Below are 18425 nucleotides of genomic sequence, written 5' to 3' on the forward strand. Positions count from 1 at the left end.
CAAGAGTGATCCCTAAGCACAACTGTGCCCCCAAACCAAAAATCAAACAATATATTAAAAACAGATCAAATCCAGGGAAAGGATGTCTTCAGGACATGCTGAGTGGCAGATCTGTGAGGTGGCCACTGCTGTGAAATGCTGTGATATTATGACCGCCAGGACTGTCACCCAGATCATGCAGGTTATCTGTCAGTGATGACCTGAAGGCTGTGACTTTGTGTGATGTGTCTCTTTAGTGAATGAAAGTGGGGAAGTTTCCGACGGACACATTCTATCAGGACTGCCTACAGATGAAGGGCAACTTAATTATCGGTTTTGTCTGCAGAGTCCTGAGTCCCTATCTGCCTCATCTGATGTGGGTAACCTCCACCCACACAAAACTTTAAGTTTGAGGGATGAGTGGGGAGCAAAGGGCAGGGTGTTGGAGGATGAGTTTCAGGTGGGAGTCGAACTTACCTGCAGACTTCTTTCTGTTTGTTTCTTTTCTTTTCTTTTCTTTCTTTTTTTTTTTTTTTTTTTTTGAGTTTTGGGTCACACCCGGTGGTGCTCAGGGGTTACTCCTGGCTGTCTGCTCAGAAATAGCTCCTGGCAGGCACGGGGGACCATATGGGACACCGGGATTCGAACCAATTACCTTTGGTCCTGGATTGGCTGCTTGCAAGGCAAACACCACTGTGCTATCTCTCCGGGCCCTGTTTGTTTCTTTTCTGATGAATTTTAGGCCTCTGAGAACCTTTCAGAAAACCTTTCTTCTCTGCCTCCTTGGGCTTACTTTTCTCTAGAACATTCCATACCAGGGGCTGATTAGTCATTGCATCTGGTTGGCAGTGCTCTCTGCCTGTTTATTCTCCTGCCATCTGCTTGCAAGAATGTCTTAATCACTGGGAATCTAGCCCCAGCAGGGCAAGTGCGAACATACTCCATACGAATCATCTCTCTGTGAAGTTGTGCTCTGTGGAACTCTACTCACAGCTCAGGCTTCCTGAGTTTGGCATGTCACTAGGTTAAGATGCAGAAAGGAAGAAATATCAATTAAGTAGCTCAATTTAGCCATTCAATATTTTTATTTCCTGCCTCTGAAATGTGCTGTAGGTATAATTATGGCAATTTTATAACACTTGGAGTGTGTAATTTGCCTCGGTGAGTGGCCAGCTCTGAATATGAACTCTAGATTTCTCTTAACTTCAACTCCATAACCCTTTCATTCAAAGACACCTTTTGTGGCAATAAAGAGTGGTCATGCCTTGGTGGCATAAGATGATGGCCACATCTCTCAGAACTGGGTAAAACTTCCCCCAGAACAGCATGCTGTGGGTCCCTGTAAGACACCTGAGAGGCCACAGGTTGGGGGGGGGAATAAAATATCTAGGTTTGGCCAGAGGTTTTTTTTCCACTTTGTGTCATTCCTGTTCTTACAGGCCTCCTCTCCACCCCATCCCTCTCCTGCCTCTGCACTAGATCTTGCTGACTCTCAGGTCCCTCTGCTCCTGCTGCTGTGAGGAAGTGCTCTTGCAGGTCACCTGGCACTGGCTATGGCTTTGACACACCCTTCTCTCTGCCTCTGACCCTTTGTGCTAGGCAGACATTTGGGAAATGCTCGTTTGACAAGGCTCTGCCATCTTTTTCTTCTTGTGAGCAGGAACCCTCTCATTCATCTCTTTTTAGGGTGTGTTCCTTCATTTCCTCTGGGGTCTCTTTTGCCTTCTACTGCTGGTGTATTTGTCCTGCTCTCGCTTGAGATGATCCATCTCCACCTATTCCTGCCCGTTGGCAAGTTTACTCCTTCTCAGTCTTTAGACTTCAACTCTGGAAAGTAGCTTTGATTCAGGGCCCCTTGCCTACAATTGTTGGCACATGCTCTCATATCCTCAAATTCTTTCACTTTGCGGAACTTATCTAGACTTATAATTAAACATCAGTGTGATAAATTCATTAGTTTCTATTCCCCCACCAAACTAAATTCCATGAGAGTAGGAGCTTGTTGACTGAATTCTCATAGCCTCCTTCAATGATTAAGTCACTGTAGGCTTTCAGTAAACATTGCATAGTTTAATCAGTGGAGCCTCAGCATGATCCATGTATGTATGTATGTATGTGCATATTATTATTATTTTTGTCTTAGTAAGGGTATAAACTGGAACTTATTCAAGTTTGTTTGCATACAACTTGTAGTCTAGAGTACCTTGCAATTTTTGTTTTGAGATTCGTATAGTGGTACTCAAGGCTTATTCCTGATTCTATGCTTGAGAATCACTCCTAGTAGTTTCCAGGGACCATTTTGGGTGCTGGATATTTCACCCAACTCAGTCCACTATATTATCTCTTCAGCCCTACACTTTTAGGGGACAGTTGGGTCACATTGTTGGTTCTGAATGGCTACTCCTGGCTCTGTGCTCATGTGTATCTCTTGGTGGTGCTCAGAAGACCATATATGGTACTAGATATGGACTACACACATGGTAAGCACCTTATTCCCTGTACTATCTCTCTGGACCCATACTTTACAATTTTAAAAAGTACATTTGTTATAGGAGCCAGAGAGATAGCACAGTGGTAGGGCATTTGCCTTGCAAGGAACTGATCAGGATGAACTATGGTTCGAATCCCGGCTCCCCCATGACTGCCAGGAGTGATTTCTGAGCACAGAGCCAGGAACACCACCTCTACAAAAAGTACATTTGTTATAAAGAATATTTTACTATTTCATGTTATGCTTTGTATTGCCCATGTATTAAAATATTCCCAATATTTTTTTTTTGTGGTTTTTGGGTCACACCCGGCAGTGCTCAGGGGTTACTCCTGGCTCCATGCTCAGAAATTGCTCCTGGCAGGCACGGGGGACTATATGGGACGCTGGGATTCGAACCAATGACCTCCTGCATGAAAGGCAAACGCCTTACCTCCATGCTATCTCTCCAGCCCCTCTATATTCCCATTATTATTAATGAAATTTCTCATGTTTCTCCTTCAGTTAATTTGAATTCAGAAGATTCTTAGATTTATTTTTAGAAGTCACTTTTTTGTTTGTTTGTTTGTTTGTTTGGTCACTCCCGGCAATGCTCAGAGGTTATTCCTGGCTCTATGCTCAGAAATCGCTCCCTGCAGACTCGAGGGACCATATGGGATGCCGGGATTTGAACCAGAGACCTTCCGCATGCAAGGCAAACAGCCTTACCGCTGTGCTGTCTCTCTGGCCCCTAGAAGTCACTTAAGTCTTTTGACTTGTTCTTCTGACAGAGAACTTCAGTGACTTTAAAATAGAATTACCTAGCTGGTTGATTTTGACCCTGTGAAAATTGTTTGTTTGTTTTGGGCCACACCTGGATGGCACTCAGAGGTTACTCTTGACTCTGCACTCAGAAATCCCTCCTGGCAGACTCACGAGACCATATGCAATGCCAGGAATCAAACTTAGTCCATACCGGGTCGACTGCATGCAAGGCAGACTTCCGAACACTGTACTATCTCTTCGGCCCCTGGCCTTGTAATTATAAACTGATCCCAGACTGACATTCAAGTAAATTCAACCAATATTTGAGCCCCCAAGGACATGCTGACCTTGCAATTCATAGTGACTGGTGTGCTCTATGGCATGGCCTTTGACTGTTCCAAGGTTTTTTTTTTTTAATTACTTTATTTAAACACCATGGTTTACAGAGTTGGTTTACAAAGTTGTTCATGATGAAATTTTAGCCATGTAATCAACAACACTCTTCACCAGTGCACATTTCCCGCCAGCATTTCCCGCCAGCACTGTCCCCAGTTTCCCTCTTATCTTCTGCCCTGCTATCTTGACCCTGCCTGTATGTGGCCATTCCTCCTTCCCCCCTCCCCTACCCCTCCTTCTCCTCCTCCTCCTCCTTCTCTCCCTCCTCCTTCTCCTCCTTCTCTCCCTCCTCCTCCTTCTCCTCCTCCTTTCTTCTTCTCTTCTTCCTTTCTTCTCTTTCTTTTCTTCTTCTCTCCTTTTTCTTCTTCTTTCTTTTCCTCTTTTTCTTCTCTCCCTTTTTAAAAATCCTTTTAGACACTGTGATTTGAAATATTGTTACTGAAGGGGTGTCATGAATATTACTTTATCCCTTTCAGCACCCACATTTTGTCCAGAGAGGTCATTTTCAACTATCATTGACATAAAAGTCCCTTCACTGCACTTTTTAACTGCACTCCTCTGCAATCCTTTTTTTTTTCTTTTGGTTTTTGGGCCACACCCAGAGGTGCTCAGGGGTTACTCCTGGCTGTCTGCTCAGAAATAGCGCCTGGCAGGCACGGGGGACCATATGGGACACCGGGATTCGAACCAACCACCTTTGGTCCTGGATCGTCTGCTTGCAAGGCAAAAGCCGCTGTGCTATCTCTCCGGGCCCTCCTGCACTCCTTTCTACCATGGACTGGTCCTCCTGGCCCTCATCTTTATTGTCTCTGGATATTATTACCATACTATCTTTTATTTTAATATTCTACAAATGAGTGTGTGATCATTCTAGGTCTATCCCTTTCCCTTTGAACCATTTCGTTCCGCATAATATTCTCCATATCTATTCATATGTTATAACTTCATTTTTCATAACAGCTGTGTAGTATTCCATTGTGTAGAAGTACCACAGTTTCTTTATCCACTAATCTGTTCTTGGGCACTTGGGTTATTTCCAGATTTTAGCTATTGTGAATAGTGCTGTGATGAACATACAAATGTATTGTGTTTGAGGGCTCGTAGGGTATATTTTTGGGAGTGGTATTGCTGGGTTATATGGAAGATAAATTTATAGTTTTTGTTCAGGAATATTCAAATTGTTTTTCCAAAAAGGCTGTTAAATAGAAAGACTCTTTATGTGAACCACATGAGTTACAGTTCAGATGTCAGGAAGCTTGACCTCTGAAAGGACTTAAGATCAAGCATAGTCAGTTACATGGACTCTCTGTGTCAACCTGACCTTTCATGCAATTTATTGTTTAACATCCCACCCATACTATGAACTCTTTAGTTAGACAGAAAGAAGTTTTTGGGTTGACTAACTTGAAAGAGATCATTCTGCCAGTGTTAAGATCAAGTTTGGAATCATCTTAAAGTTCATAGCTCTATTGAAAAGGGAAGTCAACAACTAGTTACCCCAGCCCCCACTGCTGTACTTAAAGGTCAGGTTTTGTAACCAGAATTCTGTAATTTTCTATGTTTATACTTGCTTTTTGTTTCTAACCCTTTTTGTCCTAAAAAGGAAGTTTATACCAACCTTAAGCTCATGTGATACCTTGTCTTACCTCAGAATGTCTTAGCAGATGTTATGCCCTTATAAGGAACTTGTCCTACATCAGAATGTCTTAGCGGATGTTATGCCCTTATAAGGAAATCATCCCTACCCCTTCTCCCCCTCTTATGGTATATAAGGATGAACAAAAAGCCACGTGGTCTTTTGCCTCTGTTCAGTTCTGGATGGGCACTGGACCTTGGCTGGCCAGAATAAAGAACTCACTTGAGCTTTTGCCTGAGTGATTGTCTCTTCATTTCTCTGCGTCGGAGCAGCCTCTGGACTACAGAGCCTTACATTTTTGGCGAGCCAGCCAGGAGTCCTTGATCTGCCTGGAGTGGATTGGTGAACCGATGACTTGGTGGGTTCTAAGCAGTGTGTCTTGTGTTGTTGGTCATGATTTGATATGTGTTGGAAATAGCAGTATGTCTTGTGTTGTTGGTCGTAATTTGATATGTGTTAGAAATAGAAATAGGAGAATGGTAGTGTGACTGAAGACTTGAGAGTCCCCACTCAATGTGGATTCCGGGTGGTCGGAAGTAAGGACTCACACACGAAATTGTTCCCTGGTCATCAAAAAGGGCAAGTGGCAGACCTGTTGTGCTGCTGAGTGGCCGACCTTTCAGGTTGGATGGCCGCAGGGAGGGTCTTTCCATGTTTCCCTAGTTTGCAGAGTGAAGGACATCGTGTATTGACCAGGGCTGCACAGACATCCTGATCAAGAACCCTATATTCTCATGTGGGAAGACCTTTGTACCAGCCCCCCTGACTGGGTGCAGCCATTCCTGCCCCCTCCTAAACTTTCTTCCTTACAGCCACCCTTGGAGCCCATGATCCTACCTGTAAAGGCGAAGGGGGTGTCATAATTAAAGCCTAACGAAGAGCGAGCTGTGCCTGCAATTACCCTGACACCACGGACCTGCTTTTCTTTGACTCCCCTTCCTTACCACCCATCTGCTCATGCCCCCTCTGCTCCCATAGACAAGGTGGCGGCAGAACCCTGTTCCCCATCAGAATCCTCCTCCTCCTTGCCTTCCCCCAAGCTGCAGGGAGAGGGGGGAGGAGTAACCCCCCCTGCCTCCATCACCCCCTGAGTCCATGCCGGATGAGAGCCGAACAGGGCCAGCTGCGGGGATCCGCAGCAAACAAAGAGATCCGGCATCTGGAGCTTTGCCAATTATGCCACTGTGGCCAATAGGGCCTATGGTGGACGATGGGGAGGGGAGATGCCTACCCTCCAGTATTGGCCTTTCTCCTCTTCTGAATTATTGGAATAATTGGAAATAATTGGAAGCTTAACCATCCCTCTTTTCTGAAGACCCCACTAGGTTAATTAATCTTTTAGATTCTTTGATGAACACCCACCAACCTACTTGGGACAACTGACAGCAGTGCTTATACCCTATTCACTACTGAAGAACAGGACCACATATTGGCAGCAGCCCAGAGAAATGTGATAGGATTAGATGGCTTGGTGACTACTAGACCTAATGTTATTGATGACACTTTCCCATTGCGGAGATCGGATTGGGACCCCAACACGTTCGAAGGTAGGGGGAGTCTGTCCACCTATCGCCAGACTCTCATGAGAGGTCTCCGGGAAATGGCTAGAAAGCCCACCAATCTGGCCAAGGTAAAAGAGGTGATACAGGGACCCAATGAGCCTCCTGCGGTTTTCCTAGAAAGGCTGATGGAAACTTATAGGAAGTATACCCCTTTTGATCCAACTTCCAAAACTCATCAGGCTTTGGTCATTATGGCTTTTGTAGGACAGTCAGCAGCAGATATTAGAAAGAAACTTCAGAGGCTGGAGGATATCCAGGGAAAGACATTACAGGACCTAGTAAAGGAGGCTGAGAAAATGTTCAGTAAGAGAGAAACAAAGGAGGAAAGAGAGGAGTGACTAGAAAAGGAGAGGAGAGAGTGGCAGGAGAAGAGAGACAGGGAAAGAAAGGAAGCAGATGAAAAAGAGAGGGAAGAGAGAGAGGAGGGAAGAACAAAAGGATAGAAGAAGGAATAAGGAGCTGGCAAGGGTCTTGGCAGTAGCGGTAGACAGATCTAGCGCAGGTCAGAAAGGTAGGGATCTGGGCCCATGAAGACGCCGACCCCTAGACAAGGATCAATGCGCTCGCTGCCACCAGAGAGGACACTGGGCTTGGGAATGCACCCACCTCCGCGACCCCCCCGACCTTCAAGGACCCTGGCCCTTGAATCTGAATAGGGGGGTCAGAGCTCCAAACCCCTCTAGGAGCTCAGGGCTAAATTTAAGATGGAAGGGACTCCCATAGACTTTGAACTTGATACAGGGAAGTATACCCGGTTCTAAAGAAGCCCCTGGGACCCCTCTCTAGCAAACAATCCTTAGTACAAGGGGCTAATGGAAGTAGCTACCATTCTTGGACTACTTTCCAGACTATGGACTTGGGGAAAAGAGAAATTAAGCATTCTTTCCTGGTCATACCAAACTGCCCCTCACCTCTAATGGGATGAGATTTGCTAACCAAACTCAGAGCCCAAATAACTTTTGAAGAAACTGGTCCAGAAATTGCTTTTCTTAATTCCAGTGTCCAACCACTTACCACTCTGTCCTGACCATTAGGTCTGAGGATGAATATAGACTGTTCACAAATGATCCCTTGCCACATGAAAACCAAGACACTGATTTTTTTTTTTTTTTTTTGGTTTTTGGGTCACGCCCGGCAGTGCTCAGGGGTTACTCCTGGCTGTCTGCTCAGAAATAGCTCCTGGCAGGCACAGGGGACCATATGGGACACCGGGATTCGAACCAACCACCTTTGGTCCTGGATCGGCTGCTTGCAAGGCAAACGCCACTGAAGACACTGATTTTTAACTGAGACTAGTTCCGGGAGCTTGGGCTGAAACTGCAGGACTGGGGTTGTCTATCTTGCAGGCTCCAGTAGTGGTAGAGCTGAAAGCTACTGCTATCCCTGTGCGAGTCAGACAGTACCCCATGAGTCAGGAAGTGAAGAAAGGTATAACTCCTCATATTCAGAAACTTCTCCAACAGGGGGTCCTAGTACAGTGTCAGTCGGCCTGGAATACTCCACTACTCCTGGTCAAAATGCCTGGGACTGGGGACTATCGGCCAGTGCAGCACCTAAGGGCAGTTAACAGCCGAGTGGAAGATTTCCATACCATTGTGCCTAACCCATACAATCTCCTCAGCACCTTAAACCCTGAAAGAATATGGTACACTGTACTGGACTTAAAGGATGCTTTCTTCTGCCTGTCCCTACATCCGGCCAGTCAAACTTTATTTGCTTTTGAGTGGAGTGATCCTGAGGCAGGGATTTCAGGCCAACTAACCTGGACCAGACTTCCCCAGGGGTTTAAAAACTCTCCTACCATCTTTGATGAGGCCCTGCACTAAGACTTAAGTCTCTTCCGCAGCCAGCACCCCCAGGTTACCTTGATGCAGTATGTGGACGATCTTTTAATTGCAGGAAAAACTGAAGAGGATAGCAAGCAGGTCACCCATAGCCTGCTAAAGGAACTTGCCTGGCTAGGGTATAGAGCATCAGCCAAGAAGGCGCAGCTGTGCCAGAGGGAGGTGACGTTTTTGGGGTACATGCTACGAGAGGGAAAGCAATGGCTGATGAAGGCCCAGAAGAAGGTTGTGGCACAAATCCCAGTGCCTACCACTCGCCGGCAGTTACATGAGTTTCTGGGGACGGCAGGTTTTTGACGCCTCTGGATCCCTGGTTTCGCCAGTCTGGAAGCCCCACTATAACCCCTCATGAAAGTTTGAGTGGACCCATGAATGCCAGAAGGCATTTGACTCTATCAAAACAGCTCTGCTCACAGCCCCGGCCCTGGCCCTCCCTGATGCTAGCAAGCCCTTTACCTTATATCTAGAAGAGAAAGGGGGGATGGCACGGGGAGTGCTGACTCAGACACTGGGTTCGTGGAAAAGCCGGTTGCCTACTTATCAAAGAAATTAGACTCAGTGGCCAGCGGGTGGCCTAAATGTTTGAGGACAATAGCCGTGGCTGCACTGCTGGTAAAGGATGCGGATAAAATTTCCTTGGGACAGAAGTCAACTATAATAGCCCCTCATGCTCTGGAAAGTATAATTTGGCAGCCCCTCGATCGTTGGCTCTCAAATGCCTGTATCACCCACTATCAGAATATCCTTCTAGACAAAGGCAGAATAACCATCTGCCTACCTGCTCCCTGAAGAGTCTGAGGCACCAGTGTTCCATAACTGCCAGGATTTACTGGCTAAAGAGAGTTGGCTGTGGAGGGACCTACCGGACCAACCATTAAAGAACTCTGATGTCATATGGTACACAGATGGAAGTAGATTTCTCCAGGATGGGGACAGGGGAGCCGGAGCTTTGGTGGTAAGTGACCATGACATTAACTGGTCTCAGCGCCTAAAATAGGGAACCTCTGCTCAGCGAGCTGAGTTGATAGCCCTTACCAGGGCATTGGAAATGGCAGTGGGAAAAAGAGCAACCATCTACACGGATAGCAGGTACGCTTTCAGGACTGCCCATGTCCATGGCGCTATCTACCAAAGGAGGGGACTCCTGACCTCCGCGGGCAAAGAAATTAAAAACAAAGAAGAGATACTGCATCTTTTATTGGCTCTACTCCTACCCAAAGAACTGGCCATAGTCCACTGTCCTGCTCATTGAACGGGCAAAGGGACTGTCGCATTCGGGAACTGAAGAGCTGATGAAGCAGCAAAGGCAGCAGCATTTCGCACAAAGGAGACCCCTATGCTTGCTGTTACTGAACCCAACAACCTCCCTCCAGTGTCAGCTATAGACTTCCTTCTTTCTGACAAAGTACAAGAAGTTAATCAGTATCTGCAAACTCTTCACCAACTCACTCACCTAGGGTCCAGAAAAATGATGGAGCTAATTAGAGAATGGTCCCAGGCACCCAAACCAGAGAGGCTGAAAAAATTGTAAAATCCTGCCGACCCTGTCAACTGGTAAATGCCTATCCTACCAAGATGGGGACCGGGAAGAGACTGAGAGGGGAGATACCGGGCCAACATTGGGAAATTGATTTCACTAAAATCAAGCCTGCCATATATGGATTAAAGTATTTGCTAGTCTTTGTAGATACATTTTCAGGATGGGTGGAAGCTTGCCCATGGGTGGAAGCAAGAAGGAAACAGCCCAGGTGGTGGCTAAGAAGATATTAGATGACATCTTCCCCTGGTTTGGACTTCCTCAGGTAATTGGATTAGACAACGAACCTGCTTTTGTGGCCCAGATAAGTCAGGGATGAGCCAAGACCCTGGGGATCAATTGGAAACTGCATTGTGCATATCATCCCCAAAGTTCAGGGCAGGTAGAAAGGATGAATATAACAATTAAGGAGACTCTGACCAAATTATCTCTAGAGACTGGCGTTGGGGACTAGACCACCCTCCTACCTTCAGCCCTCTTCAGGGCAAGAAATACCACCCTTGCCTTCTTTGTGTGAATTAACCCCCTTTGAAGTGTTGTATGCCCCCCCCCCCAGTGCGAATGCCTTCTTTTTTTTTTTTTCTTTTCTTTTTTTTTTTTGGTTTTTGGGCCACACCTGGCGGTGCTCAGGGGTTACTCCTGGCTGTCTGCTCAGAAATAGCTCCTGGCAGGCACAGGGGACCATATGGGACACTGGGATTCAAACCAACCACCTTTGGTCCTAGATCGGCTGCTTGCAAGGCAAACGCCGCTGTGCTATCTCTCCAGGCCACGAATGCCTTCTGAGCCTTATAATGTTTTTTCTCCCCCTTCCACTCCCCTAGCAGCTCGGCTGGCCGCCATTGCTGCCCTACAAAGTCAAGTCTGGAAGGGACTCAGACAGGCATATGAACCTGGAGAACTGACGGTGCCTCACCGTCTCAAGCCATGAGACCAGGTCCTGGTGAGAGGCACCACTGGCAGACACTAGAGCCTAGGTGGAAAGGGCCTTATGTCTTCCTTCTGACCATTCCGACTGCTGTTAAGGTGGATGGCATTGCTTCCTGGGTTCATGCCTCCCATCTAAAACCTGCTTCTGCTGATCTCAACCATGATGAGTGGAAAGTGGAGCGCACTGAGAATCCCCTCAAGATTCAGGTCCGGCGGGCACACTCCAGCCCTGCTGTGCTCACTGACTCTGACAATGCTCCTCCTGGCACTTTCTGAGGGAGGACTCGACCAGGCCGTACACCCGGATGAACTAGTAAAAAGACTATATGGAAACCCCTGTGACTGCAGGGTGGGGGGGCTATCAACTCAACAGTAGGCTTCTGTACACTCGGCAAGTATACTGCGGAACTAGAACTGCTTACCTCCAGTCCCCTACTTCTTCCCATGTGGGGGAGGAGCCGGAATAGGTGTGTAAAGCAAAACCTCAGCCTCTGCCTCTTTGGGGGGGGCAATGCCCTGCTGGATGTGTGGAGCTTGATCAAGTTCACTCCCGGTGCTATAGGGAGTATCAAGAGTGTACCAAAAATAACAAGGCATATCTGGTGGCCAAGTTCACTGAAACTTACAAGGGGAGCATGGGAGGGGAATGGACAGTTAATAGCCATAAGTCCCCCTATGGAGCCGCGAGTTGCATGGCCCAAGTGGGAGACTTGGTCTACTGGCCCTTAAAGGCACCCATTCACATCTCAAATGGGGGGGGGGGCTGACAGACCAGGAAAGAGAGAAGGAGGCCATAGACTGGGCTACAAAGGAGGTGGAGACCCTAATGCCTAAGTGGCCCCAGCATCCCTTCCTCTGACCCCGGATGCCTGCTGAAAAGTTAGATCCAAATACTCAGGACATCCTAGAAGAAACTCACAAACTTCTTAATTTCTCTAACTCTTCGTTAGCTGCTGATTGTTGGCTTTGTATGAGGATGGGGGAAAATTGGCCTCTGGCTGTTCTTATCCGACTAGGTAATCTAACCTTTGCTTCTTTTAGTTGTACATATGTCAAACCCTTTAAGGTAGTCCCTTTTAGCTTTGGATCTTCTGTTTTCTATTCACATAATGGCACTGAATCTGTAGACCTGGGTCAGGTAGGAGCCGCTCAGTGCTCATAAATCCTACCTTGCCCCCCAAACCCAGGGTGCTTACCTCCGGGACGGGTATAGATATGTGGGGGAAATTTGGCTTACTCTCTTTTACCCCAAAACTGGACTGGAATTTGTGCCCCAGCATTAGTACTTCCCAACATTGACATCATCCCGGGGATAGAGCCCATCCCTCTGCCTAGCATAGACCTCTTAGGTGGTACTCGTCGGTCTCAGCAAGCCATGGTGTTCCTGCCCCTACTGGTAGGGCTCGGGGTAGCAGGTGGATTGGCGACTGGGGGAGCAGGGCTAGTAATATCAATATACAGGTATAATAGGCTCTCGCAACAGTTAATTTCAGATGTGGAGATGGTATATAAATCTATTAGTGATCTGCAGGACCAGCTCGACTTCTTGGCTTAAGTGGTATTACAAAACAGGCGAGGGTTAGATTTAATCTTGGCAGAGAAAGGAGGGCTTTGCATGGCCTTGCAAGAAGAATGTTGTTTCTATACTAACAAATCGGGAGTAGTGCGAGACAGAATCAGACACCATCAAGAGGAGCTGGCCAAAAGAAAAAAGGAGCTATTAGATGGTCCCTTATGATCTTTATGGGGTGGGATTCTCCCCTATCTAAAAACCCTTCTGGGGCCCCTTTTGGGCCTCCTACTCCTGGTAGCCATCAGGCCATGCATAATCAATCACCTCACTACATTCATTCGGGCTCAGGTTGGGGAAGTCAAGCTCATGGTATCATGCCAACAGTACCAAGAATTAGCTCACGCAGGCAATTCTGACCAGGAATATCAGGAGATGGAGGCCCCCATCATAATGGCTTCTAGGATTAGAAGCCTTACTACAAGAAGTGGGGATTGAAAAGGGAAGTCAAAACTAGTTACACCAGCTCTCACTGCTGTAGCTCATGGAACTTAAAGGTCAGGTTTTGTAACCAGAATTCTGTAATTTTCTATGCTTATACCTGCTTTTTGTATCTAACCTTTTTTGTCCTAAAAAGGAAGTTCATACCAACCCTAAGCTCATGTGATACCTTGTCCTACCTCAGAATGTCTTAGCAGATGTTATGCCCTTATAAGGAACTTGTTTTACATCAGAATGTCTTAGAGGATGTTATGCCCTTATAAGGAAATCATCCCTACCCCCTCTCCCCCTCTTATAGTATATAAGGATGAACAAAAAAGCCACGTGGTCCTTTGCCTCTCTTCGGTTCTGGATGGGCACTGGATCCTGGCCGGCCAGAATAAATAACTCACTTGAGCTTTTGCCTGAGTGACTGTGTCTTCATTTCTCTAAGTTGGAGCAGCATCTGGACTACCGAGCCTTACACTACTAAGCAGTTATGAAGAAGGGGCTAAAGACCACTGCCAGGTTGGAAAGACTCAGAGAACTCAGAAAGACACTTGATGATCATACTCAAGGTTCCTGATTGCTACTTAAATAAATACACATTAAACCAACATGGGTAGAGGCACATGAATGAGGTGGAAAGCATATGTCCATCAGGCATTAGGGAATAGCAACTCTGGACAACAAGGCTCAGTGAGTTTTCCTGGATTCAGTAAGTTTCATTGTGTGGGATACACATATACAGAGTGTTACCCCTCCCCTAACTTCCTGTTTTGCTCATCTTGAGAGGTAGACCTGCCCACATCTTGGAGGGGTCTTTGGCTCCCTGTTTTGCTCTCCAGAAAGATAGATGGGGGAGGAGAGAGAGAGGATTCAGCAAGAGAGGTGGCTGGTAGAGACAGGTTTGAACGCAGGGCTACTTATGGAGCAGGCTTAAAAGGTTAAATGCTTAGGAGCCACACATGGTGGCTAGGGCCTGAATAAAGTTGATGTCTCCTGAACCTGACTGCCTATGGATCATTTCTTCACTGCCACTCTGAGACCACTGGCTGGAGGGAGTTTCAGGTGCGTGGCCTGGGCCGGCAAAGAAAGGCCTCACCTCCATCCATCTCACCATCATCTATCACCATCCAGGACTCTATTATTAATGTTTTTCAACCTAGAACTCAACTTGTTAGAAGAACCACATTAAGAGCTGGTAATTGATTACACTGGAGAAGAAAAACTGGAAGCTGATGCCCATTTCCCTCTGTATTCCATCCATTGCCTTCACTAATACTATCTTTGTTTGTGCCCTTTTAGGAAACAAGAAGGAGCTTTGAGGGTGATTCATCAAGAATTTTTTCTGAGTTCTGAGAGTACCCTCCATGGTGGGAAGGACCTTAGGGCCTTGGGGACCTCACAGCTGCTTACAGTAAAGCTATGGACTTTGAGATGGTTCAAATGGGTTCCAAGCTCGACCTGAGAGATAGGACAAGAATTAAGGTGCGGGCCGGAGAGATAGCTTGGAGGTAGGAAATTTGCCTTGCATGAAGAAGGATGGTGGTTTGAGTCCTGGCATCCCATACAGTCTCCCAGGCCTACCAGGAGCAATTTCTAAGCATAGAGCCAGGAGGAACCAGAGTGCTGCTGGGTATGACCCAAAACTTAAAACACAAACAATTAAGGTGCTTGCCATGCATTTTTCTGATCTCAATTCAAATTTTGGCACCATGAACAATCCTCCAACCACAAGGATCATATCTCAATGCAAATTTGGGAATAACTCTGAGCAATATTGATGTGGCCCAAACAACATTCCCAATCACCTAACCCCCACATAAAAGAAAGAACAAGCCAAGAAACACTTGCGCTGTGATCTGGATCAAGTTAGTCAACCCAATGCCTAATTAAAGAAAGCATAATAGCATGAATGGAGGGGTTGAGTGAGAAAGTATATGAACTGTGGCTGACATTTGTTCAATTAAGAGCAGTTATTTTTATTTCATTGAGGTGAAGGGGTAAAGGGAACTGAGCTTATGATGGCAGTCATCTAATCATCTAGTCCCAAGAGCAAATTCTTGTCCATGGGACTATATGGGAAATTAGGTTATTTCCCACTTGATCTAGTTATTTGGGGGGGGGGGTTAGAGGAGAGGTGAAGGGGGAGGTGGTTTGTACCAGACCTGGTTATGCTTAGGGGTTGTTCCTGGCTCTGTGCTCATGGATCACTCCTAGAGGCTCAGGTGACCATAATAGGATGCCAGGAATCAAACCTGGGTCAGCAAAATGCAAGCAGGAGTCCTACCTGCTATGCCATGGCTCTGTCCTGTCCACTCTTTTAGGTGCTTTACAGGGGAGATTCAGGAGTGATCCACATTGGTGTGAGGGGTGGTGGTGAGGAGGTTGGTTCCACTCTTTTGTAGACTTATGTCTGGTCTTATCAGCCACAGAAACTGTTTCACCTTCTCATTGACTCTATTCTGGGGTAGGGATGGAACTGAGAAAGGACGAGTTGATTCTATAAGCATCTTTTTAAGACTCATACTAGTATATCCAGCCCAGATACAGCTCTTTTCCTAGCAGCCCCAGAAAAAGTACATTATCAGTGTATAATTGTGGTCTTGTGTTCATTTATTCATTCCTCATGCAAGACAGCTGTACAGTTCCTTTTAACTTTATTCTGCCTGAATAACAATACAGGACACCATAAAATGGGATCCTGCTCCCCTTCTCCCTGACTGCCCTTCTCGAAGTACACATTCCAAGGTGGGGGGCATTAGGGGCCAGCGCTGCCTGCATGATATTAAGATGTAAAACTCCCCTCCCACTGAGGCTAGCTAATTTTTAAAGATATTTTTTTGGGGGGGGGGGATTTTGGGTCACACCTGGCAGCGCTCATGGTTTACTCCTGGCTCTACGCTCAGAAATCGCCCCTGGCAGGCACGGGAGACTATATGGAATGCCAGGATTCGAACCACCATCCTTCTGCATGCAAGGCAGACACCTTACCTCCATGCTATCTCTCAGGCCCCTTATTTAAAGATTTTAATAAAAATGTGGTCTGAGATTCTTTTCTTAAACAGAAAGTAAACTGATCCCTGAAAAACTATGGGTACTCTAGCTCATGCAGCAGAAAGCAAGCCATCTCAGGAGGAGAGGGCAGGCCAAGCCCTCACTCTGCCAAAGCCATGCCTGCTGCCTCTATTGTCACAATCATCACTTTCCTCATGGCACTGCTTCATTACTGATCCTTTACATTTCTCTTTAGGACACGGGTCTGACCCAACTTCAAACTTCTCAGGTATGCTGTTTTGGGGCTGATATTACCAGGCCTTTTTGGAGCAAGTGCAGACACCCTCCCCCATATCTTCCTCCTTCTGGGAAGCTTGATAGTCTTAATCACACCTACAAACACAGTTTCCATATTTGAACCAAGCCAGCTTCATAGACTCACTCTTTTTCTCAAACGAGCCAAAAAATGAGTCTTGAAAGATAAGGAGGAGAGGGCAGGCCAAGACCCCACCCTGCCAAAGCCATGCCTGCTGCTTCCGTCATCCACAGTCATCATCTCTGATGGCCCTGGCATATTACTGATCCTCTATGATTCCCTTTGGGGACACTGATCTGGCCACTCTTCTGGTAAGTCAGTTTGGGGGTTGATATCACCAGGGCTTTTTTTGGCAAGTTCAGGTAATCTACCTCTATATCCACCCTATATACAGCTGAGTATATGCCCCTAAAAGACGTAGTATCAGTAACTGTGGTTTGAATCTTTTTTTTTTTTTTTTTTTTTTTGGTTTTTGGGCCACACCCGGTGACGCTCAGGGGTTACTCCTGGCTATGTGCTCAGAAGTCGCTCCTGGCTTGGGGGACCATATGGGACACCGGGGAATCGGACTGCAATCGGTCCGTCCTAGGCTAGTTCAGGCAAGGCAGGCACTTTACCTCTAGCGCCACTGCCCGGCCCCTGTGGTTTGAATTTTTGAATAACTTCATATGTTTGATGGTGTCATCCCTAAAGGAACACCCCGATTTAATAGAATGGACAACAAGAGCTTACTAAATCTTCTGCCACTGTACTAATGACTTCATTGGAGATACCGTAATTTTCACAAATGTGCTTAATCGCTGTATTCCTTCCTTCCTTTCTTCCTTCCTTCCTTCCTTCCTTCCTTCCTTCCTTCCTTCCTTCCTTCCTTCCTTCCTCCCTCCCTCCCTCCCTCCCTCCCTCCCTCTTTCTTTCTTTCTTTCTTTCTTTCTTTCTTTCTTTCTTTCTTTCTTTCTTTCTTTCTTTCTTTCTTTCTTCCTTCCTTCCTTCCTTCCTTCCTTCTTTCTTTCTTTCTTTCTTTCTTTCTTTCTTTCTTTCTTTCTTTCTTTCTTTCTTTCTTTCTTTCTCTCTCTTTCTTTCTTTCTCTTTTTTCTTTATCTTTATTTCTTTCTCTCTATCTTTCTTTCTTTCTTTCTTTCTTCTTTTCCTTTAACTTTCTTCTCTTAACTTTATTTATTTTTAATATTTTTAATATTTTTTCTAATCTTTGCTTTTACTTATTGGAAGCAAATATATAAATATTTTATTTATATATAAATATATAAATATATTATTATCAACTATGTCAACTATGTGATGAATTTTCTTGTTATAAACTTAAAAATGTGAACTGTGGGAATGAGGAGGTAACGTAGAGGCCAGGGACACCAGCCTATATATATATGTATATCTATATATACATATAATTAGATATCAATATCTTATATTACATATACATATATCTGAGATATCTATATCTTTCATATATACATATATATCTGAGATATCTATATCTATATCTTACATATCTAAGATATACATATATATGTTAGATTTACCATCAGTTGTAGTCACTACAAGGAAAAATCCTTTTCTTCAGTCTTGCAGAACTTGCAGCCTCCCTGGCCTCACGCTGCCACCTGCTGGGCTATCCCCAAGTCTCTCTCATTGCCACTGTGCTGACAGTGACCTTTGTAGTCAACTCTGTGTCCCTGGCAGAGCTCTAGCACTTCTTTTAACCCCCTGCTTCTTTGGGGGTCACAGTATGAGATGCTCTCAACACTAACTCACTTAGGGTCAGAAGCTCCAAGACTGTAGCAGAACAAGGGATGGGTGTGGTGAGATTTCCAGAGGATGAGAAAGGAATGTGATTTTGCAATAAACCTTCAGAAGGTTTAAGTGTTAAGAAATGTTATGATCTTTTTGTTTTGTTTTGGGGATACACCTGGCTGTGCTTAGGGCTTATTCCTTGCTCTGCACTAAGGAATTACTCCTGGTAGACACAGGGAATCATATAGGATGCT

The 18425-nt window shown here is 45.8% G+C and overlaps 1 protein-coding gene across 1 annotated transcript; it reads left to right on the forward strand.

The window, feature by feature from the left end:
• The first annotated feature begins 6338 nt into the window (after positions 1–6338).
• Positions 6339–11117, forward strand: LOC126022036 (uncharacterized). Its single transcript, XM_049782904.1, is given in 6 exon segments — positions 6339–6480; positions 6659–6947; positions 7547–7820; positions 7823–7909; positions 8092–8938; positions 11011–11117. Coding segments are annotated over 6 exon segments (1746 nt in total).
• Positions 11118–18425: the final 7308 nt, after the last annotated feature.

This window comes from Suncus etruscus, chromosome 11 (assembly GCF_024139225.1).
Source record: "Suncus etruscus isolate mSunEtr1 chromosome 11, mSunEtr1.pri.cur, whole genome shotgun sequence".
In the NCBI taxonomy this organism is placed as follows: domain Eukaryota; kingdom Metazoa; phylum Chordata; class Mammalia; order Eulipotyphla; family Soricidae; genus Suncus; species Suncus etruscus.